This window comes from Zootoca vivipara, chromosome 7 (genome assembly GCF_965207765.1).
Source record: "Zootoca vivipara chromosome 7, rZooViv2.hap1.1, whole genome shotgun sequence".
Classification (NCBI taxonomy): Eukaryota; Metazoa; Chordata; class Lepidosauria; order Squamata; family Lacertidae; genus Zootoca; species Zootoca vivipara.
Window position 1 is genome coordinate 19965504 of NC_142590.1, and position 23531 is coordinate 19989034.

General features: G+C 40.4%; 1 protein-coding gene across 1 annotated transcript in view; it reads right to left on the reverse strand.

Annotated features, from left to right (window-relative positions):
• Positions 1 to 1450: 1450 nt before the first annotated feature.
• Positions 1451 to 23531, reverse strand: part of LOC118088317 (uncharacterized) — a 49361-nt gene continuing 27280 nt past the window's right edge. The window contains exons 39-65 of the mRNA XM_088673584.1: positions 23059 to 23085; positions 21967 to 22008; positions 21607 to 21633; positions 21404 to 21445; positions 19996 to 20025; positions 19762 to 19797; positions 19334 to 19405; positions 18653 to 18697; positions 16622 to 16654; positions 16397 to 16429; positions 16143 to 16181; positions 15944 to 15979; positions 14364 to 14522; positions 12713 to 12751; positions 12539 to 12577; positions 12403 to 12432; positions 12217 to 12255; positions 10499 to 10537; positions 10335 to 10373; positions 8614 to 8652; positions 8450 to 8488; positions 7921 to 7950; positions 7442 to 7546; positions 6861 to 6923; positions 5910 to 5948; positions 5155 to 5184; positions 1451 to 4384 (exon numbers count right to left, since the gene is read on the reverse strand). Coding sequence (XP_088529710.1) covers positions 4298 to 4384; positions 5155 to 5184; positions 5910 to 5948; positions 6861 to 6923; positions 7442 to 7546; positions 7921 to 7950; positions 8450 to 8488; positions 8614 to 8652; positions 10335 to 10373; positions 10499 to 10537; positions 12217 to 12255; positions 12403 to 12432; positions 12539 to 12577; positions 12713 to 12751; positions 14364 to 14522; positions 15944 to 15979; positions 16143 to 16181; positions 16397 to 16429; positions 16622 to 16654; positions 18653 to 18697; positions 19334 to 19405; positions 19762 to 19797; positions 19996 to 20025; positions 21404 to 21445; positions 21607 to 21633; positions 21967 to 22008; positions 23059 to 23085 — 1278 coding nt within the window. The 3' untranslated portion in view covers positions 1451 to 4297. The remainder of the gene's footprint in view (positions 4385 to 5154; positions 5185 to 5909; positions 5949 to 6860; positions 6924 to 7441; positions 7547 to 7920; positions 7951 to 8449; positions 8489 to 8613; positions 8653 to 10334; positions 10374 to 10498; positions 10538 to 12216; positions 12256 to 12402; positions 12433 to 12538; positions 12578 to 12712; positions 12752 to 14363; positions 14523 to 15943; positions 15980 to 16142; positions 16182 to 16396; positions 16430 to 16621; positions 16655 to 18652; positions 18698 to 19333; positions 19406 to 19761; positions 19798 to 19995; positions 20026 to 21403; positions 21446 to 21606; positions 21634 to 21966; positions 22009 to 23058; positions 23086 to 23531) is intronic.

Sequence of the window (23531 nt, forward strand, 5' to 3'; positions counted from 1 at the left end):
TTTTCTCTTCCTGGAACAAGAATCCAGAGTTCTTCCTTAACACATATTACAGTCATACCTTGGTTTAAGTACGCTTCGGTTTGAGTACTTCCTAAGTACTCCACAGACCGTCTGGAACGGATTAATCCACTTTCCATTACTTTCAGTGGGAAAGTTCGCTTCAGCTTAAGTACGCTTCAGGTTAACTACAGACTTCCGGAACCAATTGTGTACTTAAACCGAGGTACCACTGTATCTGAAGAATATTTAGGAGTGGCAGGTGTAGCAAGTAAAAAGTGAAGACAATGATAGAGCCACAGCCACAAATAGAGAATTGTGTATCCATGCCAATTCCATTATGTCTCTTTTCTGTGTGACTTTACAGAATGTTATGTACCAGTACGTCTCTGGTATTGGATATAAATATGTATTTATACATGGCACTACGGTCCTCTTCTCACAATAGACTGTTAGTGTAATATTTGCTGCAGTGTGGTCCCCTTTCTATGTCACCAGAAATGCACAATGCCCTCTTTAAAACGGTTTATCTTTGAAGCAGTCTATGTGGCTGGCTTTGTCCTGAGATGCTATGAATGCAGGTTCTTCCTTGGCTATCACTCACAGCCGAGTGAAATTGTCTTCCATGAACACAGTCTTAACAGTGAGTCCGTAAGTGACTGTGGAGGCCAATTCTGGACCCACGGATGAAAGGTGCTGATAAGTGCTTTCAGCAATGGAAGCTATATTACGGCCAACCACCTGTAAATTCCTAAATTTAATGTTCATTTGCATAGAACTAGCCTGGCCACAAAATTCCCTAATGAAATTTCAAACATTGGATTTGTTGATGACGACTTAAAATTGTATTCTAGTCTTAGGAAATTATTCAAAGCTTTTCCCCCAGCTGCATTTCAGCCATTCTACTGAAACATTTATAGTATTTATTTATTTGGTGGTGTATACAAAACAACGTCAGTCTGTCATATAATAGATCATTTTGGCAAAGGGATATCTTTGATACATGTTCATCATTCCTTCCTACCCTTATCCCATCTTGCAAGAGAGACATATACTAGCTCATTATATGGGATGTGTAATTGATTACGGTATATCTACTGACATTAGAAAAAAAATAGAGGAGGTGGGTGGAGGAGGTTGAATAATGTATGTCAACGTCCTGAAATACATAAATAATTATATTTCAGAAGCATATAACATGAGGGAAGTCTTTGCTGCATCTATGTTGCTTTGGTGTCTACTTCCAACTATCTGAAAGCACCAGATTTCATTAGTTTCCCTAAAACACTACATTCCCTTAATAAACCTTTAGACATTCCCATTTCAACATATAGCCAAGATATCTAGCTTATGTTCCCAAGCATAAACTTTATGAAACCCACATAAATTGGCTTTTTCAGTCTCTCAAATACAGTTACTGAAAATAGAACAACAAATTGCATAGGCACGGCAGTTCGTATGAAACCAATAATAAATTTATTAGAACAACTTAATACCTATTCAAAGAACAGTATATTACATCCAAAAGACCTTTCAAAGTTGTATCTATCAATTGGTTTTGAACAGAATCCTAAAAGCCTTATTTGAGAAAAAAATGTGTTTTTGCCACAAACTATGTAAACAATGATGCAAGCTTTAAAGGATTAGGCACATGTGAACACTAAGGGGGGCAGCCATGGTTACTTAGAGTAGATCCATTGAAATCACAATGGACTTAAGTGACTTGAGTCCATCAATTCCAAAGGGTCCACTTTGAGTATGTCTGGCTTAAGAGTGATACTGAAAAACCCTTTCCTGACACTTAATTATTTGACTAGCAAAGGTCCATAGAATTTTAATAGAGTTTAGGCTCAATCTGAATCCTCTCCCTTGTATTTTCTAGCTTCTAAAGTGTCATGGAGGTTCCTGCTTTAGGGATATCACAATAAGGACTTCAATAGCCATGTAGTATTGCTTAGAATGTCCTGAACAACGCCCAAACTATTGTTTATTTTTAAAATTATTTCCCGCCCTTCACTCTAAGGTCTCAAGGGCAGGTTACAGCATTAAAACACAATATGAAAAACAATTTAAAACAACTTTACAACCATAAAAATAAGCGGGGTCCTACGAACATACACTTTGAGACACTCTTTGTACTTTTATAATCTGAGGTACTTGAAGTGGGATAAAAAAAAACCCATTAGAGTTAGGGTTTGATCCCACTTCAAGCACTGCTGAATTCTGACTCCAGGTGTGCATAATAGACACACTAATTTAATTGCAAACAGTCTGTTTTAACTGAATTATGGATAATGTTGTGTCGCCCTAATCCTATTCAAACAAAAGGCCCATTTTAAAATGCCTATGCTGTTTCTAAGTTTAAGGACATGCTATATTAAAGATGACAGGAATTTAAGTGGTCTTAAATTTCTGAAACCTTTAAAAAAGTTATATGCAAACACAAAGCATGCTGTTGCAGAAAAAAACAACACACCCCATTGTATTACTGGGCCAGAGGCAATGTGATAAACATTTTTAATTTAGATCATCACTAGTGTACCTGGTACATACTGTATGTGATGCTATCACATTTCTCTCTGGGAGTCTGTTCATTTGGGGGGGGGGAATCCACAAGTAGGGGTGGGTGTTTTTTTTAAATAAAAAAAACATAACCCAAACATTTGTAATTTTAGATCAACCCTTCTCAACATGTATGTCCTCTTCCCTGCTTGAGAGGTGTTTGAAAGGCAAGTCTTTTGAGTTACACACTGGATGGGGCTGCTTTTAAAACACAAAAATTATAACTAAGTTGTAGGGTCGCTGGCAACTGGTAACTTAGGGAGGAGCTAGAGTTGATCCACCAGAGCTGGCTGGAGATATGGGAGCCTGAGCAGTCTCCCACCCTCTTGTAAGGATGATGATGCCACACAAGTAAGGACTGTAGCTCTAGTGAAGAGAGGGCACCACCAAAAAGCTGGGACAGTATGCAATTGCTAGCTTTGAGCAGGACAGAATCAATCAACTTTTGCTGCATCTTATTGTGGCCATTTTGCTTGGCCTTCGGAAGGCGAGTTAGGCAAGAGGGGATTTACAGAAATATTGTGGAATTTTAATTTGTGCATCCAACACAAGGTCACCCCATCAGTAAAAGCCTTTATGTCATAGCTATTTGTATGAATACAGGAATGCTCAAGCTTGTGAGTGGTTCCTGGTTATTTAAATCCATGCATCTATTTGAAATTGAATATAGCTTATCTTTATTCTCTTATAAGCATCATAAAGGTCTAACATAATTGTGCTTATGAAGAAGAGGGAATGTTGAGATATTCACCGCAAGAATAGTTTCTCTTTCGTAATCTCTAGGCTGTTTACTACAAATTCACTGAGGACAATCACTCTTGCTATCTTACTGTGGGTCACTTTCTGAAAATTACGGTGTATTGCTGAAGGTTTGGATTATTACCATTCTATACATCCATTTAGGGGTCTTGGCATGTGGGAGTTATCACTCTTCTAGGACCACAAGCCAACATTTTAAAATATGTTTAATCCTTTTGATAACAATAGGTCTAGCCCAGGGGTCAGCAAACTTTTTCAGCAGGGGGCCGGTCCACTGTCCCTCAGGCCTTGTGGGGGGCCGGACTATATTTTGAAAAAATATATGAACGAATTCCTATGCCCCACAAATAACCCAGAGATGCATTTTAAACAAAAGAACACATTCTACTCATGTAAAAACATGCTGATTCCCGGACCGTCCGTGGGCCGGATTTAGAAGGCGATTGGGCCGCATCCGGCCCCTGGGCCTTAGTTTGGGAACCCCTGGTCTAGCCTATTGTAGGCGACTCTGTATCGGGAATTTTTTAATCCCTAATGTTTTACAATTTTTTATGTGCTGTAAGCTGCCCAGGGTGGCTGGGGAAACCCAGCCAGATGGGCGGGGTATAAATAATAAAATTATTATTATTGCTATTATTACTAAATGGATTGTCACCTATAACTCCAAATTCTTTAGAATGAATAGAATCCTGTTTAGAGCAAATGCAGAGGAAGCATTCATTACATCTCAAGAAGCAAATAAAACATCTTATTTCTTGCAATTAATATCCCTGCTTCATACGATGCATATGAAGCTCTGCTATGAAAATAAAGAGATAAGACAAGTCAGTGTCATGACCTATTGCATTGTTAACCCAGGGATGGGGATGGGGAGGAATAAATGTTTTATCAGTCCATAAATTCGACTCAATCGTTTCGTATAGAAAGTAGTATTCTGTTGAAGAAGGCAGTCTTCCTCATTTGGTATGGCTTCAGAAGTTTAGATCACCCCCTGAATAAGAGACAGCAGAGGTGCCAGAACACTGCAAAGTATCAGGCTGAAGATGGGTTGTTTCCCAGAAGGGCCCTGCAAAAGAACACAAATATATAATTACTCTAGAATCAGTTTCTAGTATTGTGAGGCGGTGAAAAAAATCCCTTTCTGCATAGTTGTAGAAACCCCTTTCAGCCCTCTGTCCAACCCCAGTCATATTTATCCCATCCAAATAAGCCCCATGATGCTTTACAGCCAGTTCTATACATGATTTCTCTCAATTAAGTTCCGTGAGGCTTACTCTCAGGTCAGTAGGTCTGAGAATGCAGCCTTAGCCTTTCCTCATAGGAAAGTGCTTTAACTGCTTGGTCATTGGGCAGTAGTCGTTTTCTGCACCTTTTTCTAGCTCTGCAATATCCTAGCACACAGTATTCCTAATGCACACACACGAGACTTCTATAATGGCATTATGGCACTCATCGTTTTTTATTTTCAATCCCTTCCGCTAGAAGGGTATATGGTCCCTTAGACTCCAGTGCATCATGTCAAAGCAGTGGAAGAAGAAGAAGAAGAAGAAGAAGAAGAAGAAGAAGAAGAAGAAGAAGAAGAAGAAGAAGAAGAAGAAGAAGAAGAAGAAGAAGAAGAAGAAGAAGAAGAAGAAGAAGAAGCCCAAGCCCAGATATGGCAGTCAACCAAAAGTTCCACAAAAAGATCAGTGCACATTCTAGTCTATGCCACCGACTCAATACCATATAGGATATTCCAATATTGTTCACAGTATTACTTGTGAACATGGCCATTGTCATTTAATAGAAATAAGGAAGTGGGGAGGGAGTTGAAAGTTCTGAAATCAATGTACTTACAGAGTTAGGAGACTGATGGCTCTGAAAACCCTGCAGTAGGGGGGAAATGGGTGCAAATTATTTCAGCAACTCGGCCTCGGCACATTCATAGTAAGTCCTCATATGGCCTCAAGGTGCAGAGGTCTTCCTGTGTGTAGCCTAGGAGCCTTTGGCTCCTGATGGGACCTACCGGAGCCCAGAATTGCCCCTTTCTTGTTGAAACACAGTTCCCTCCAGATTTCAAAGATGTGGCACAGATTTTTGCCAAGGAGGAGTTTGGCATCATTCCTACACAGAAGTAAGGCACTTTCTTTTGTAAGGACGTAGAAAACTGCAACCATGCGGATTGTTTAACAAAATTTACTCTTTAAGAATACACACGATCACAGACTTGTGGCACATTCCTATACTTGTTTATTTGTGAAGAAGTCTGGCTGAATTAAAGGCCAACAACTCCCATGAAAGTGTGTTTTAGGCAGCAATTCTAAGCACACTTACAGTGGGAAGTAAATCCCACTGAATTCAGTCAAGCTTACTTTTGTGTAGAGATATACACTTTTGTGTAGAGATATTAGGCTATTTGTGTTACCTTGTGAAACTATCCCAACACATGATAATAAACCAGTTTTAGTACTGGGTCGAGTGCTTCATAATTGATTACAGTCCCAGACAATTTAGGAACTTTGCTGATACTTTCAAAGTCATATATATATACTTTTAGAAATGCTTCCCAAGCCAAGAAGAAGATTAAAAGCTAATGCAGAAAGGTTGCTTACCTTGTTGGAACCATATGGCCTACTTCCGTATGGTGAACCCTATAAAAATGAGAAACCCATTATTTCTAGAAAACATGCACTACTATCTGGCTGGGGTGGAGAAATCACCTACTCAGTTATGATCCTCCTTGTGAACATTGGCCACTGATTCCAACCGAGGTTACAGCACCATCCTAGAAATGTACTCAGGAGAAAGCTCCATTGGGTTCACTGGAGTTTACTCCCAGATAAGCAGATACAGGATTGTCCCTCGCTTCTCAGCATCAGTGTGTAAATACTCTTTGGTTTTAAAAGTATTTAGTCACATATTTTGAAAGGGCGGGGGAAAGCCTAATTCATAAGGATGACATAGGCTTGAAATACAAATGAATTAAGCAGGTTTTCAAACTCTCTATCCTGAGAGAACTACTGCCATGCCTATTTTGTCTGCTGAGGAATATCTATGTATCTGGCATAAAACCCTTTTGTGTTGCCCAGTTTCACACTCGGTTCTCATGAACCACTGGCTAGGCCTGTTGAGTTTCATTGTAACTGGGAAAGATTAGGAGTGACGGGCAGCTTTGTTTTCTTTGCTGCCATTGGAAGGAGCAGCAATCGTGTTGACATCCTGCCTGCCATTTTGAATCCTCCAATCAACATGCAAGACCTAGCAGAATTCTGTGGCACTGTGAGGGGGACAGGGCAGTGGCGACAAAAAATAGCAAGGGTATTGTGAGAAAGCTGCCTTATTTTCCTTTGAGGTGAGAAAAAGAAAAATCTCCAAAACTCCCTCAGAAAAAAAAGTCTTCTGAGAAATTTTGACCCAGCTCTGAAAAGCATAAAGCTCATTGCCATATTATATTGAGAGGACAAAGCAATTTAGCATGGCTCCATGCTGATTTACTGAGAAGTTAGTTCTACAGAGTTTATTGGTACTTTTAAATAAGAAATACATTGTTAAACAGTCCTTACATATCCACCATATTGGTTGCCTAGCCGTCCGCCACCATATTGGCTACTTCCATAGGGGTAACCCTAGAATCAAAACAGAAATGAGAATATATATATTGCAAACACCAATATTTTATTTGTTAATGCTGTAGAGAAAATTTCTGTCTTGTCCACCACCACGCTGGCTACCTTGGTTTCCACCATTTTGGTACAATCCTGGAAAGGAAAGCTCTGATTTTACCCACCACTCATGTAAAAAAAAAAGAAGGCTCCATATATAGACCAAACTAAATAAGATGTTGGAGTACTGTGACAGGAGCTCCTGTGATGGTTTCTCTTTTTGCACTGGGGGAGAGGGTATAATCCATTGCCTCTGTAGAAGTTTCTCAATGCAACCCCTCTCCCCCATTTGAAAGGGATACAGGCACAATATGAGTGCCTCCCAATCTCCACGACTCCTAGCCGCACAAAATTGGCACACTGAAATTGGTTACCCCACAAAATAGCCCTGAACCAAATCAAGGGCTTCAAGGCTACTTTTCGAAAAGCAAAAATATGTCAAGAGCTCCTAAGTGTAAATTCTGTTGAAAATTGTTCCTTACTTGTCCGTATCGTCCACCACCATATTGATTTTTGCCGCCATATTGGTTTCCTTGCCAACCGCCATATTGGCCGCCTTGGCTGCCGCCATACTGGCCACTTCCTGACTGAGAACCCCGTAAAGAAAAAACAAGCCAGGTTTTTAATGCAATTCATGTGGTTGAAGTTTATTCCTTGTCCACCATAAGGGTGGGGTTGGAAGGACAAGCACTTAGAAATAATGCCATTTATTCATATCTTTTATGGGTAATATAGATATGTTTAAAATATATGCCACAACAGACTAGCCTCAAGCATTTAATAATTGACATGCTACACACAAGAGATTAGGTGGGCAACCAGAAAAGAATTAGCTGCACCCATGCTGCAAAAAAACAGAATTTTTGGAAAGTAGTTCATTCACAAACAAACACAGATAATGCATCCATCTCATATAGCTTCCAAAACATAAAAATGAATACAGCAGGCAATGGGTACTTACAGTCATTCCACCTGGACAAAAACACCCAGGCTGAAAAGAAAACACAAAACACTTGTTATATTTCTTTAGAGATCTTACTAGAATGCCATTTTTATGGAGGAGTTTTGTGTGAATTAAGATTGATCAATGATTTTTTACACTTTAAAAATCACAAAACGCAACACTGTATCGGGGAATTTTTAAATGTCTAATGTTTTACAGTTTTTAATGTGTTGTAAGCCACCCAGAGTGACTGGGGAAACCCAGCAAGATTGGTGGGGTATAAATAATAAAATTATTATTTATTATTATTCTGGACCCTAAAACTTCAGCTCTTAGTTCTTCTAAGATGCCTTTTTCCAAACATTGCTAAGGTTTCAGTTTTGATAGTCTTATTTGTATTTTATTGACTACATTAGATAGCATTGACTAAATTAGACAGCCACCCCGTTTGCACGGGGTCCATTTTCTTACAGATTCAGGTACGTGTTCAGCTGGCTTGTAGCTGAATGTATGCAATTACCAAGCATGGTAAGGAGAGAATGCTTACCTGTGCACCAGGCTGGCTGCCTCCAGAGTATGATGAGCCCTATATTTGCAAAAACAAACCAATAGGCTTTCATATTCTGAACTTGTCTATCTATAACTACACAAGAGTTTGCCAATTGCAGCCAGTAATTACAGTATCAATTGTGTGTGTGTTAAAATGCTTACCGGACGACCCTGCTGGCTTCCTGAAGGGGATGCTGAACCCTGTAATTATAAAGTGAAAACACAGGTAATATATATATAGCAATGACTTTCTGATCTTTATACAGTATGCAGAATATGATAATAAAGCTTTATGATAAAATGAAGTGGCCATTATACAGTCAACACAGACTGGAAAAAGTCAGCTTAGATTGCGGAGGGTCAGAACCCCCAAAGTATTGCTATGAACTGACTCTAAAGGCTTTAAATGTGGAAAGGGTTTGGTAAAGGAATCAGGGGAGAACGATGATGGTCTGTGGTCCAGCGGCCCATTATTAATCGGCTTCAAATCCTGGTTAAGAAACGAAGTTAAATGGAAGCTCATTGGTCTCATCCGTGGTTGATAGTGCCAACATGTAATTTAATCATGGTCAAGGGAGAGCAGGATTTGTCCAGAGGCGGGGAAGGATCCCACCAAAGGAGCACACAACCCCACACAGCTCACTACCAATCTTTTAAGTGTGTTTAATAGAATGGCCCCATCAAATCTGCACCAACCTTGAGAGAGCCACTTTAGCTGCGTATAGGCAATTACGTTTTTGGACCAAAGAAATAAACTTTCTCCTGATTGTTGTAGGCCTCATCCGACAATGACACCTTGATCCATAGACATGACAGCGAAGGCAGGTCCATGCCACATGGAAAAAGCAACTTCCTATATTCCCATAATTTGTTAGTAATTATTGGAAGTAATACTATCATGTGAATGTATGCGGGTCACATCTCTGAAATGTGGCTATCTATACATGACCTTTCTGTGCTACTGTTGCTGTTATTTAATTACAGTATAGCTAGTGCCACTGGTGGACTCTGCCAATGTAAAAGGGACAAGAAATTAATCTATGCAACTAGTTTTGCAAAGTCTGCTGACGTATCTGCCATAGCACCATTGCCATATCGTTTTGATTGCCAGTTGTCTACTTCTCTCACTCACCTCTGCCCCCCAAATACCCTGGGAGTCAGAGAATGTATAGCCATGATAGTAAATAAAAGAAATGAATTTGATTTAATACCGTCCATTGATAGGCTAGCTTAGCTGCCTCTTCTGGCTTTGGGATGGAGACACATGATACAGCAACCTTGCTAAAGTTAAGCTGATCTGAGCCTGGTCAGTCTCTCCATAGACCACCTGGGAGCCCTATATATGCCTGATGCCTTGAATTTCATCATGGGAAAAAGTCAATATATTTATGTAATAAATAAATTAAAGGAGATGAGAGATGCAGATAAGAGCCACAATGTGATCATCTGTTTACCCGCAGAGCAGGCAAATGACAAACTGCACATCTGCTCTAAAATATTGCAGCAAATTCATAAAATATCTAAGCAAATTTATAAAATATTGAAGCAAATTTATAAAATATTAAAGCAATTTGTAAAATAGTAAAGCAAATTTATAAAATATTAACATTTTGAACATTACCTGTCCATTATTATTTATTATTATTCTGGACCCTAAAACTTCAGCTCTTAGTTCTTCCAAGATGCCTTTTCCCAAACATTGCTAAGGTTTCAGTTTTGATAGTCTTATTTGTATTTTATTGACTACATTAGATAGCATTGACTAAATTAGACAGCCGCCCCGTTTGCACGGGGTCCGTTTTCTTACAGATTCAGGTACGTGTTCAGCTGGCTTGTAGCTGAATGTATGCAATTACCAAGCATGGTAAGGAGAGAATGCTTACCTGTGCACCAGGCTGGCTGCCTCCAGAGGATGATGAGCCCTATATTTGCAAAAACAAACCAATAGGCTTTCATATTCTGAACTTGTCTATCTATAACTACACAAGCGTTTGCCAATTGAAGCCCGTAATTACAGTATCAATTGTGTGTGTGTTAAAATGCTTACCGGACGACCCTGCTGGCTTCCTGAAGGGGATGCTGAACCCTGTAATTATAAAGTGAAAACACAGGTAATATATATAGCAATGGCTTTCTGATCTTTATACAGTATGCAGAATATGATAATAAAGCTTTATGATAAAATGAAGTGGCCATTATACAGTCAACACAGACTGGAATAAGTCAGCCTAGATTGCGGAGGGTCAGAACCCCCAAAGTATTGCTATGAACTGTCTCTAAAGGCATTAAATGTGGAAAGGGTTTGGTAAAAGAATCAGGGGAGAACGATGATGGTCTGTGGTCCAGCAGCCCATTATTAATCGGCTTCAAATCCTGGTTAAGAAACAAAGTTAAATGGAAGCTCATTGGCCTCATCCGTGGTTGATAGTGCCAACATGTAATTTAATCATGGTCAAGGGAGAGTAGGATTTGTCCAGAGGCGGGGAAGGAACCCACCAAAGGAGCACACAACCCCACACAGCTCACTACCAATCTTTTAAGTGTGTTTAATAGAATGGCCCCATCAAATCTGCACCAACCTTGAGAGAGCCACTTTAGCTGCGTATAGGCAATTACGTTTTTGGACCAAAGGAATAAACTTTCTCCTGATTGTTGTAGGCCTCATCCGACAATGACACCTTGATCCATAGACATGACAGCGAAGGCAGGTCCATGCCACATGGAAAAAGCAACTTCCTATATTCCCATAATTTGTTAGTAATTATTGGAAGTAATACTATCATGTGAATGTATGCGGGTCACATCTCTGAAATGTGGCTATCTATACATGACCTTTCTGTGCTACTGTTGCTGTTATTTAATTACAGTATAGCTAGTGCCACTGGTGGACTCTGCCAATGTAAAAGGGACAAGAAATTAATCTATGCAACTAGTTTTGCAAAGTCTGCTGACGTATCTGCCATAGCACCATTGCCATATCGTTTTGATTGCCAGTTGTCTACTTCTCTCACTCACCTCTGCCCCCCAAATACCCTGGGAGTCAGAGAATGTATAGCCATGATAGTAAATAAAATAAATGAATTTGATTTAATACCATCCATTGATAGGCTAGCTTAGCTGCCTCTTCTGGCTTTGGGATGGAGACACATGATACAGCAACCTTGCTAAAGTTAAGCTGATCTGAGCCTGGTCAGTCTCTCCATAGACCACCTGGGAGCCCTATATATGCCTGATGCCTTGAATTTCATCATGGGAAAAAGTCAATATATTTATGTAATAAATAAATTAAAGGAGATGAGAGATGCAGATAAGAGCCACAATGTGATCATCTGTTTACCCGCAGAGCAGGCAAATGACAAACTGCACATCTGCTCAAAATATTGCAGCAAATTCATAAAATATCTAAGCAAATTTATAAAATATTAAAGCAAATTTATTAAATATTAAAGCAATTTATAAAATATTAAAGCAAATTTATAAAATATTAACATTTTGAACATTACCTGTCCATTATTATTTATTATTATTCTGGACCCTAAAACTTCAGCTCTTAGTTCTTCCAAGATGCCTTTTTCCAAACATTGCTAAGGTTTCAGTTTTGATAGTCTTATTTGTATTTTATTGACTACATTAGATAGCATTGACTAAATTAGACAGCCACCCCGTTTGCACAGGGTCCATTTTCCTACAGATTCAGGTACGTGTTCAGCTGGCTTGTAGCTGAATGTATGCAATTACCAAGCATGGTAAGGAGAGAATGCTTACCTGTGCACCAGGCTGGTTGCCTCCAGAGTATGATGAGCCCTATATTTGCAAAAAGAAACCAATAGGCTTTCATATTCTGAACTTGTCTATCTATAACTACAATATCTAAGCAAATTTATAAAATATTAAAGCAAATTTATAAAATATTAAAGCAAATTTATAAAATATTAACATTTTGAACATTACCTGTCCAGATTGGCTTCCTCCTGAGGACCCCTAAAAGCAATACACAAGCAATCAATTTCCGTGCTAATATGGCAAGATAACTATTTCTCTTTGTGCGGTTTCTCCCAGCCCCCATTACTGTATGTTAATTTCTTACCTGTCCAATAGACTGGCTGCCTCCCGAAGAAGTTGAGTTCTGTAAAAGAGTAAGACGTGTTTGTTTCTATTCCTTTTAAAAAGCAACAACCAAGCAATCTTTGGGTGGTTTAGACTTCTTTTGGAAATCATAGAACGTCTATACCTCAATCCAGCTAGGGTGCCATATTCTTACCTTCCCACCAGACTGACTGCCTCCTGAGGAAGAGATGTTCTGCAAAAAATTAGGAATTGATCGTTTCTGCTCCTGATGCTTTGCAGTACAGTTCTTTGGAAACAGGTAAATGTCTATATTCTGACCCAGCTGCATGCGTCTCTAATGCTGGGTGAGAGCAGCACCAATTTTCTTTGCATCCAGAGTTCCTTTCCTATGGCTCATGAGAAAGAGACTAGATCTACTGCCACCTGCGGTCCTACTGAACAGCTGACTGCTCCACTTGCTGATTTTTCTGACAGCAGTGCGCATGGGCAGACCTATCTAGAGTGTGCGACGGGGGATCTTTAAAGATATGAATAAGGTTGCTCTATGGCCTGCTTGTCCAAGTTTTGGGTACATTCTGAGCATGCCATCCAGTATGGGCCACATTTCCAGCTTCCATTGAAAAAATAATACCGGTAAGTTGTAGATCCAGAGATATGAGGCAAAACCACAGGAAGATTCTGGCCAATTGTTTAGCGAGATGCTAAGTCTGTGTCTGCCTCCCATTGTCTTAGGAAGGAAGACATAGCTATGATTGCCATACAGAGAAGCAGCGATAACCCCCTTTGTTTCCATCTTTCATAAACTGGTGGCTACAAAGCAATGCAAGAGGTAATTTACGATCCCCTCCTTGTCAATGCTCTTTATTTATAATCTAGCTGAAGGAAAACTGCCCAACTTATCCGCTTCCTAGATTTTAACAGGCTTCTAAAAATAAGTTAACTTAAGGCAAAGTATCTCATACAATCTTATGATTTCCAAGCCTGGTCCTGTATTTCTGATGCTTGAAGAAATCCTGTGGATACCAGCCCCGTTCTCTCCCCTTCGTCCTAAATCAAGATTCCCCTCCCACAGACACTGAACTCCAATGCAACTTTACATTTTGGCTCCCCTAACCCAAGATTCTACTTTCCTCCATTCATTTTCTTAAAAATTGGATTCTTTAATTATAATGAGTGACTATGTATATATCTTCTTTCTTTCTTTCTTTCTTTCTTTCTTTCTTTCTTTCTTTCTTTCTTTCTTTCTTTCTTTCTTTCTTTCTTTCTTTTTCATAGTTCCTTCAGTGTCCTTGAAGAAAGCTTTTGCCAAAATGCACTGGACATTTTACACACACACACGCACACACACACAGAGAGAATAATTTTGAGATCTCATTTCTTTATTTCTTTCTTTCTATCTTGTGTCTGATGTTACTGCATTTTTTTCTCTTGATTTGCATAGGCGGCAGATTTGCTTAATATGCAAAGTCGGCTGACCAGATTTGGAGAACTGCAGCATAGTATTTTGTTACTATTTCGCAGTTACCATAATGGTTCGTAACAGCTATTAGACTGAGCTGCAAACACATTCTGATAAACAGAAGAACACCAATTTTCAAGACCCTTGCAAAGATTTCTCAAATGCACGTCTCAGCTCCACGCATTAAAAGATGATCGCATCTTAGAAGTATATTTAAAGCATGATTATATCGGAATATTCTTTCTGCGACTAGACAAAAAGCCTTCCATTCAAATTCCAAATGTTCATGGACCAAACCTGTACTAGGGAGGAGCCAATGTTCCAATTATAAAAGCGTGTTCACTGTCAATGGTAAGAGAATTATAAACAGGAAAGGATTTTTTACCTTTCCATATTGACTGCCACTGCCGTACGATCCACCCTGCCCATACTGGCTGCCGCTGCTGCCGCCATATGTTCCACCCTGCCCATACTGGCTGCCGCTGCTGCCGCCATATGTTCCACTCTGCCCATACTGGTTGCTGCCGCCACCGTATGAGCCACCCTGTCCAGAAAACAATTTTTTAAAAAAGATTGTTTGTGACTGATGCACCATATTACCATATCAAAAGATCCACAGCAAGCCACTCTCTAAGCAGAAATAAGCAGAAAATCCTCTTGGCCCTGCTAGTGCTTTTGATTCAAAGGAAAGCGTCCAACCACTACTGACAATTTTTGCAGGTTTCCCCCTCCTCCAGTCTCCAGCACCTCCTGAAAATCTCCTCTGGAAGGTCCAAGGAGCCTCTGGAAGAGATCTCCAGGGGCTGCTGGGGACCTGCATAGAGGAAAGGAAACTGGCAAAGTTAGCTCCCAGTAGATGGCACCATTCAAGGCAACCCACACTTTTGTTTCCTTATGTATGGATTGGATCTAGGCTTCACTCCTATCCATAGCTGCCAAGTCTCCTGTATTTCCCGAGAAACCCCTGTTTTTCCAGCTGTTCCCAGCCGAAAAAATGGATTTTTTTTTGTTTCCCCCCGGTTTATTCTGGCGCAACGGCCATTTTGGAACTGGGCGGAGCATGCTCAGAAGCGACTTTTGATACTGCTTTGCCCAGTTCCAAAATGGCTGCAGCGCGACTTCTGGTGTGGCGGCCATTTTGGAACAGGGCAAAGCAGCATCAAAAGTAGCTTCTGAGCATGCTCCGCCCAGTTCCAAAATGGCGACAGCGCTACTTCCGGTCCAGTCCCTTATTTCTCAGGCCGGAACTTGGCAGCTATGCTCCTATCATGGATGGGGAGGCTAATTTTGCACCTCCCACTTCAGTGCCACACTGTCCTGGAGGGTGCCAGTGGCTTCATCCAGGACAGCATGGAAGGATGGTGTTGGGGGTGGGGGGAAGCAGGGAGAGGGAGGAAGTGGCAGAAAGTCACCCCCCCCACACACACACACCTTCCACCAGATACATCCAATGGATCAGAAAGCTTTGTGGGCAGATGGAAAAGAAGACTAAGTCCCTACCAGAGAGGAATGGCAAACCAAGCTGGTGGACTATGCCGAGATGGCAAAACTGACTGGAAAACTCGGGAACCAAGAGGACAAAAACTTTATAAAAGAATGGGGGAAATGGTAAGTTATTTAGGAGACCACTGTAAGCAGATGAGAACATTGGCAGAATTTTGATTCCACTTGTAGTGTAACGAATACCATGGACAATATGGATTGATATAAAAGTTAAGAGTACGGAAGAATATGCAGTTGTAAATGTTCAAAATGGGACCCCATGGGGGAGGAAGCTGTGAGATTCAGAGTAATCTCTGTATGTGGATATATATTTGGATTTTTATAACTTTGTATTTGTAAATTCAAATAAAAATGTTTTCCAAAACACAACAACAACTTTGTGGGCAGAAGAAGGCAAAGTCCAGATGGCCTTATGCCATATTAATCACATCTATGTATGCTACTCTATGAATTTGTTTTTACCTGCCCATATTGGCTGCTTCCACCGTATGATCCACCCTGCATGGGAAACATTAATTACAATAGCTGCTTTCTTTATGGCTGCTTTCTATTATCAGGAGCAGAAATTAGCATATAAATGTTTTATTTTATTTTATTTTTATAGACCTGTTTCTGCTAAGGCATATGTTACCTAATATGCATACATTAAATGAGTTTTTACCTGTCCATATTGACTGCTGCCACCACCGTAAGATCCACCCTGGGGAGAAAACGCATATTATTATTATTATTATTATTATTATTATTATTATTATTATCATCATCCTCGTCCTCCTCCTCATCATTTAAGAATAGCAAACCTTCCCTAAGATATTTTCAAGATTTAAGAGCAAAATAAGCATAGCATGTGTGTATGTGTGTGTGTATAATATTACTATGGCAGGTATTTCATTTATCTATTAACATAGTTCTTACCTGTCCGCTGCTGCTGCTGCCATATGATCCACCCTGGGGAGAAAATTCTTTATTATTATTATTATTATTATTATTATTATTATTATTATTAACATTATCATTATTATTAAATAATAGCAAACCTTCCCTAAGATATTTTCAAGATTTAAGAGCAAAATAAGCAGTGTGTGTGTGTGTGATATTACTATGGCAGGTATTTCATTTATCTACTAACATAGTTCTTACCTGTCCGCTGCTGCCGCCGCCGTATGATCCACCCTGAACAGATAACAATTACTACTTCAGATAAGGTTTATTTGTTGGTGCAATACCACATTACATTAGTATACAGTGGACGCTCGGGTTGCGAACGTGATCCGTGCGGGAGGCACGTTCGCAACCTGCAGCATTCGCAACAAACGTCAGCATGTCTGCACATGCGTGAGTCGCGATTCGGTGCTTCTGCACATGTGCAAAGCGCGATTTAGTGCTTCTGCGCATGCGCCGAAAGCTGGAAGTAACCCGTTCCAGTACTTCCGTGTTCGTAGCAGAGCGCAACCCGAAAAGACGCAACCTGACGCGGCTGTAACCCGAGGTGTGATTGTATCTGACATTAAGCTACTTTCTGTATTCAGGAACAGAAATAAGCATAACACTTTTACGATAAGACATCTTTGTGCATACTATCTAACACTATGGTACAGACCAGTGATTTTGGACAACAATTCCTATCATCCCTGTCCACTGGTCTTGCTAGCTAGGGGTGATGGGAGTTGTAGTGCAAAAACAGCTGGAGACCCAAGGCTGGGAAACACTGCCTTGGGTCTCCAGCTGTTTTGGGACTACAACTCCCATCATCCTTAGGTAGCAAGACCAGTGGTCAGGGATGATGGGAATTGTAGTCCAAAAGCAGCTGGAGACTCAAGGTTGGGAAACACTGGTACAGACAATGTCTCCAGATGTTGCTGGAGTATAACTCCCATAATTCATGGCCACTGGTTATGCTTGCTGCAGATAGTGGGAGCTGGAGTCCAGTGTCTGAAGACCCAAGGCTGAAGAACATTCACAGAGATTACATTAACAATATATATATAGTCAGTAAGTCATTCAATAAAATATATACTAGTTTGATACAAAAACTTAAAACATTTACATTGTCAAAACATGACCTAATCTGCACAAAGCTATAGAAACTCCTTAATATACAAATTGAAACATTAGACAATACAATTTATAAGCTAAAATCACCGCGGGGCCACTAATATATTAAAAGTAATATTAAATAATAAATAGACAATTATGTACAAAGTTTAGTGAGAAAGATACAGCTTGGTGTAGATGGGGTCAAATAAATTCATCTCCTTTACAGCTGATAGCTATCTCAGCTATATAATTTTTTCTAATTTTCCTGGCGGCAGTTGCAAAAAGTGCTACACGCCAGGTCACATACTTATCTATGTCTGCGAGGAGATAAAGAATCATGTCAGAAGGATTCTGGCCAGGGGACCTAGTCATTATAGGTGTCAAAAAGTGTTCTCTTGCTTCATTATATAAGGGGCAGCGTAAGATATAATGCGTAAGGTCCTCTAATTCAGGGCATCCCCTAATACAAACACGTTCATTTACTGGTATGCCTCTATGTCTCCCATCTCTATAAGCAGAGTTTATTGTCTTTAATTGTAACTCTGTAAAACCTTTCCGGAGTTGTACAAAAGTCAATTCATTGAAGTAAAACGTATGTTCATGGGCCTTTCTAAGTTTAAAATATAATGGGGCAGATGTGGATAGGTACATGGAGTTTAAGTCGTTTTTAGTAGCCACTGCCCTTATGGTCTGCTTAAAAATATTTTTCTGAGAATGTAGGGAAAGTTCTTTGAGCTTGGTCACTGAGAGGTCATATTTGCCCATCAGTTGCCCATCAAATATATAGTAAATATATAGTAAAGTAAAGGACCCCTGACAGTTAAGTCCAGTTGCGAACAACTCTGGGGTTACAGCGCTCATCTCGCTTTACTGGCCGAGGGAGCTGACATTTGTCCGCAGACAGTTTTTCCGGGTCATGTGGCCAGCATGATTAAGCGGCTTCTGGCGAAACCAGAGCAGCGCACGGAAACACCGTTTACATTCCCGCCGGAGCGGTACCTATTTATCTACTTGCACTTTGACATGCTTTCCGTCACAGGGATTTGAACTGCCAACCTTCTGATCGGTAATCCCAAGGCTCAGTGGTTTACACCACAGCGCCACCCACTATATAGATATAAAGTATATATTTACCTGTCCATATTGGCTGCTGCTCCCATATGATCCACTTTGTCCACCCTGAACAGAAAAGCATGTTACTTCAAAAAAAAGATTGTTTTTTTGAGATGCCATATGCTTAACACACATTGTGCAACTAATCGGGATCCATTTCTATCTGGTATTTGCAAAGAAACTCCCTTGGTTGACCTAGCTGGTGAACGATATTGGAGAAAAGGCAGGAATTCCAGCGCTGGGAATTCAGCTTAACATTACTGCCCTTCAGGTTAATGGAATGGACATCAAAGGTCTCCTAGTCCAAACGCCTGCTACAAGTTAACACCTCATGGATTTCTCCCTAGTTATCACCCACCTCATAAAAAAGGGCCTCTGTAGCAGATTTTAAGGATTATGCAGGAACACAGGAGGAAAAAAATGCTCCTTCAATAGCCTAGTCTTAAGCTATTTAGGTCTCTTTAGAGTAAAAGCAACACATTTAGTGGTGCCCAGAAACAAACAAACTGTTAGCTAGAGTTGGATAAAATATGTTCAGACCAGCATTAATAATCTTGATACCATGTTCTGAATCTAAAAAGCTTTCAGATGGCAAATAATATAACAACCACCCGCTAGCCTAGCCTGGCTCTTACTAGAGCATAGATAATGCTATAGTAATGACATGTGCATTGTATATTAAATGCATGTATAATTTTTTACCTGTCCATATTGACTGCTACTACCGTATGATCCACCCTGTCCATATGGATGACCATAACCATATGATCCACCCTGTATTTAAAAAAAGTCTTATTACTTATTACTACTTATTACAAAGATTTTTTTTTAAAAAATAGGCAACCTCAATATAACTGCATAATAAATAAACTGCAGATAAATATCCAAAGCTGGGAGAATGTGAGAAACAACCATATTGGCAGTTGTCCCCATATGATCTCCCTGCCCACTGTCCAGAAAACAACTATTTCAAGAAATATTCTCTGATGCTGAAATAATATATTGCTGAAATATCTCTGAACTCAGCTAATTTCTATAACCAGGACAGGAAATAAGCATAAAATGTATTTTTATTTTGTTTTTCACTCTCTCTCTCTCTCCATACGTTATATTACAAAAAAAAAAATTACCTGTCCATATTGGTTGCTGCTGCCGTATGATCCACCCTGAACAGAAAACAATGATAAATTGAAAAGGGGTTACTTTAATATATCTCAACTAACTTCCTATATTCAAAGGCAGAAAAAACCCACTAAACTTTTATCTATATAATAGCACACTGTGCATTACTACACACACACACACACACACACACACACACACACACACACAACACATATGCTAGATAAGAAAATACTTTTTACCTGTCCATATTGGCTGCTGCCCTGTCCACCCTGAACAGAAAACAATTATTACCTTAATAATATTACCTTAGCACATGAGCAGTGCAATCCTACCACTGGCTAAAGGGGGTTAGGAAGGAGTACAGGTTTCTCTCCTTTGCTAGAGATGAACTTGGGTAGCAAAGGGGCGTGGGGGCTTCTGTTATGCCCTGTTACGTTCCTCCATGGGCATACAGGAACGGCTCTGCCTTATTTTGCAATCGGTAGCTGACATTAGGACACAAAACAGAGGTTGAGCAGGGAAAGGACAAAGGTGGCCTTGGGCCCCCTTGATCGAAGGCCTCCTCATTTGCCAAATGGGCTCCTGGATTGAGCTCTTACCCTCTGTTAGCATGGAGCTGGCCATACTTATCTCCTGCCCATTCCCCATTCAAACTGGGGAAGTGGGGATTAAAAACAAAACAAAACAAAACACCTAGCAAAAAAGAAAATCACACGCCGACACCATCTCCTCTGGCCAGCACAAGCTGGCAGTGTTTTGGAAGTGGTGGCTATTCCATCACTATTCCAGTTCAATTTAGAATTGAATTCTAAGCTAGTTTTATGTGGAGGGTCAGAGTAATAAAAAAAAAAATATGTATACCATATATATATTACATATAGTGAAGGTAAAAAGGTAAAGGACCCCTGGACAGTTAAGTCCAGTCAAGCCTGACTATGGGGTTGCGGCGCTCTTCTCATTTTCAGGCCAAGGGAGCCGACGTTTGTCCACAGACAGCTTTCCAGGTCATGTGGCCAGAATGACTAAACTGCTTCTTGCACAATGGGACACCGTGACCATGATGGAAACCAGAGCACATGGAAATGCCGTTTACCTTCTCGCCACCACTGCAGCACCTATTTATCTACTGCTAGGTTTATCAAACTGCTAGGTTGACAGGAGCTCACCCCGTTGTGGGGATTCAAACCACCAACCTTCTGATCGGCAAGCCCAAGAGGCTCAGTGGTTTAGACCACAGCGCCACCCTCTCCATTACTTATACACTGTATGTTAAAAGAGTTTTTGCCTGCCCATATTGGCCGCTGCTGCTACCATGTGTTCCTCCCTGTGCAGGAGACATTACATATATATATATATATATTTAATACATTCACGTATGGTATCTGCCCTAAGCAAATCTCTATATTTAATAGCAAAATAAGCATTAAACAGATTTTATTTTCATGTCTCTGCATGTATTGTATTTTACTATGGGGTTGTATCTGGCTAAATCATACTCAGAACAGAACCACTGAAATAAAGTTAGGGTAGTCATAGTTAGCTGATGTCGAATAATTTCAATGGGCTTACTCTGAATATGACTTAGCTGGATGCAAGCCATGGTGCAGTATATACTCTGTACGTACTATAAATTAAAAGTGTTTTTACCTGTCCATATTGGCTGCTGCTGCCATATCCAAAACGTCCACCCTGTACAGAAAATAGTTATTGTAAAAAAATGTTGCTGGAAAAAAACCATATTGCTTTCTACATTCAGAAGCAGGAATAATCAGAAGTGCTTTTAATATATCTGGGTATGCTACTTGTAATGCATATTAAAAGTTCTTGCTACTTTTATCAAAAGTTTTTACCTGGCTGCCACCACCATATGATCCACCCTGTAGGGAAAAACAATCCATACTTCAAAAAGGTTCTTGATTATCTGTTGTATTACACTAATTAATATATGCACACTAAACTATTTTTTAATGTTCAGGAGCAGCATAAAAAAGCAGAGGGATATCCTACTAAGTCAATCTCTAAGTAGACCCATTAATATCAACTGACTGAAGATGCTTAAGTCTGCTGACTTCAATGGGTCTGCCACGGGTATGGCTAATGCTGGATATCACCCATAAAACCCATTTTTCTATTTGTTTTTAAAATCTTAGTGTATAGTATTACTGCACGATGCATTTAATATATGCTAAGTATCAAAAAACAGTTTTTACCTGTCCATATTGACTGCCACTACTGCCATACGATCCACCACCCTGCGCAGAAAACAATGACTTCAACAACAACAAAACCCAATTGCTAAAGATGCTATATCACTTTAATAGGTCTGTACTGCGGAAATACTAATAAATGCCTAGGCTTGCTGATCAGAAGGTCGGCGGTTTGAATCCCTGTGACGGGGTGAGCTCCCGTTGCTTGGTCCCAGCTCCTGCCAACCTAGCAGTTCGAAAGCATGTCAAAATGCAAGTAGATAAATAGGAACCGCTACAGCGGGAAGGTAAACAGCGTTTCCATGTGCTGCTCTGGTTTGCCAGAAGCGGCTTTGTCATGCTGGCTACATGACCTGGAAGCTATACGCTGGCTCCCTCGGCCAATAATGCGAGATGAGCGCGCAACCCCAGAGTCGGTCACGACTGGACCTAATGGTCAGGGGTCCCTTTACCTTTACCTATCTACTGTACATGGGATGAGCAATCCCAAAGGTGGGGGGGGGGAGACCAAAGTCAGACAAACTGCCATATCCATAGCCTTGCCAGAATTGTGTCACCACAGAGGAAGAAAGAGCTGTTTTCCTCTTCATTGTATTCCCTACCCCATGACCAGGAAAAGTGATCTTATGTGAACCAGGTGTCCTATTACCTACAACAGGGTAAAAGGTAAAGTAAAGGACCCCCGGACATTTAAGTCCAGTCAAAGGTGACTATGGGGTGCGGCGCTCATCTCACTTTCAGGCCAAGGGAGCCGGCGTTTGTCCGCAGACAGCTTTCTGGGTCATGTGGCCAGCATGACTAAACTGCTTCTGGCGCAACGGGACACCGTGATGGAAACCAGAGCGCATGGAAACGCCGCTTACCTTCCCGCTGCAGTGATACCTATTTATCTACTTGCACTGGTGTGCTTCTGAACTGCTAGGTTGGCAGGAGCTGGGGCAGAGCAACGGGAGTCGACCTTCCAATCAGCAAGCCCAAGAAGCTCAGTGGTTTAGACCACAGCGCCACCCTGCTCCCTCCAACAATGCTAACTATCAAGTGTAAATGAAATCACATGAGACAACCAGTTCAGTAACAGTAAAGAAAAATAGTTACCTGTGCACCAGGGCAAAAACATTCTCCCTGTGAAAATACAAAAGTTAGTTCCATCTTTGTTGTAAGAAGTCAGATGAAATGCAATACGCTTTCCCGTAAAAGTGTTTATATTGATAAAATCTTAAGATTATACCAAGTGACTTGCCTGCACTGCTGGCTGTGAAAGTGAATTAATTCCTATTTCCTTCTAGAAAGTGGTGATTGATTCCCAATGCAGAGAATCAGCAAGGTATCATTTGTTTGTTTCAGGCTTTTGCTCAATTCATATCCTGCCCTTCATCGGTTTCATTGGTTATAGGGCGAGTTACATCTCAATAGACATAGTCATACAATAAAATTTTAAATAACCAGCAGGACAATCCAAGCCCTGGCTGGGCAGGGGTGGAACACGGCAGGCTGTGGGGCCATTGCCACCACATTCACATCCCTATTGCTCGAGCCCGCTGGAGCAACAAGCAGACAAATTGCCGTGC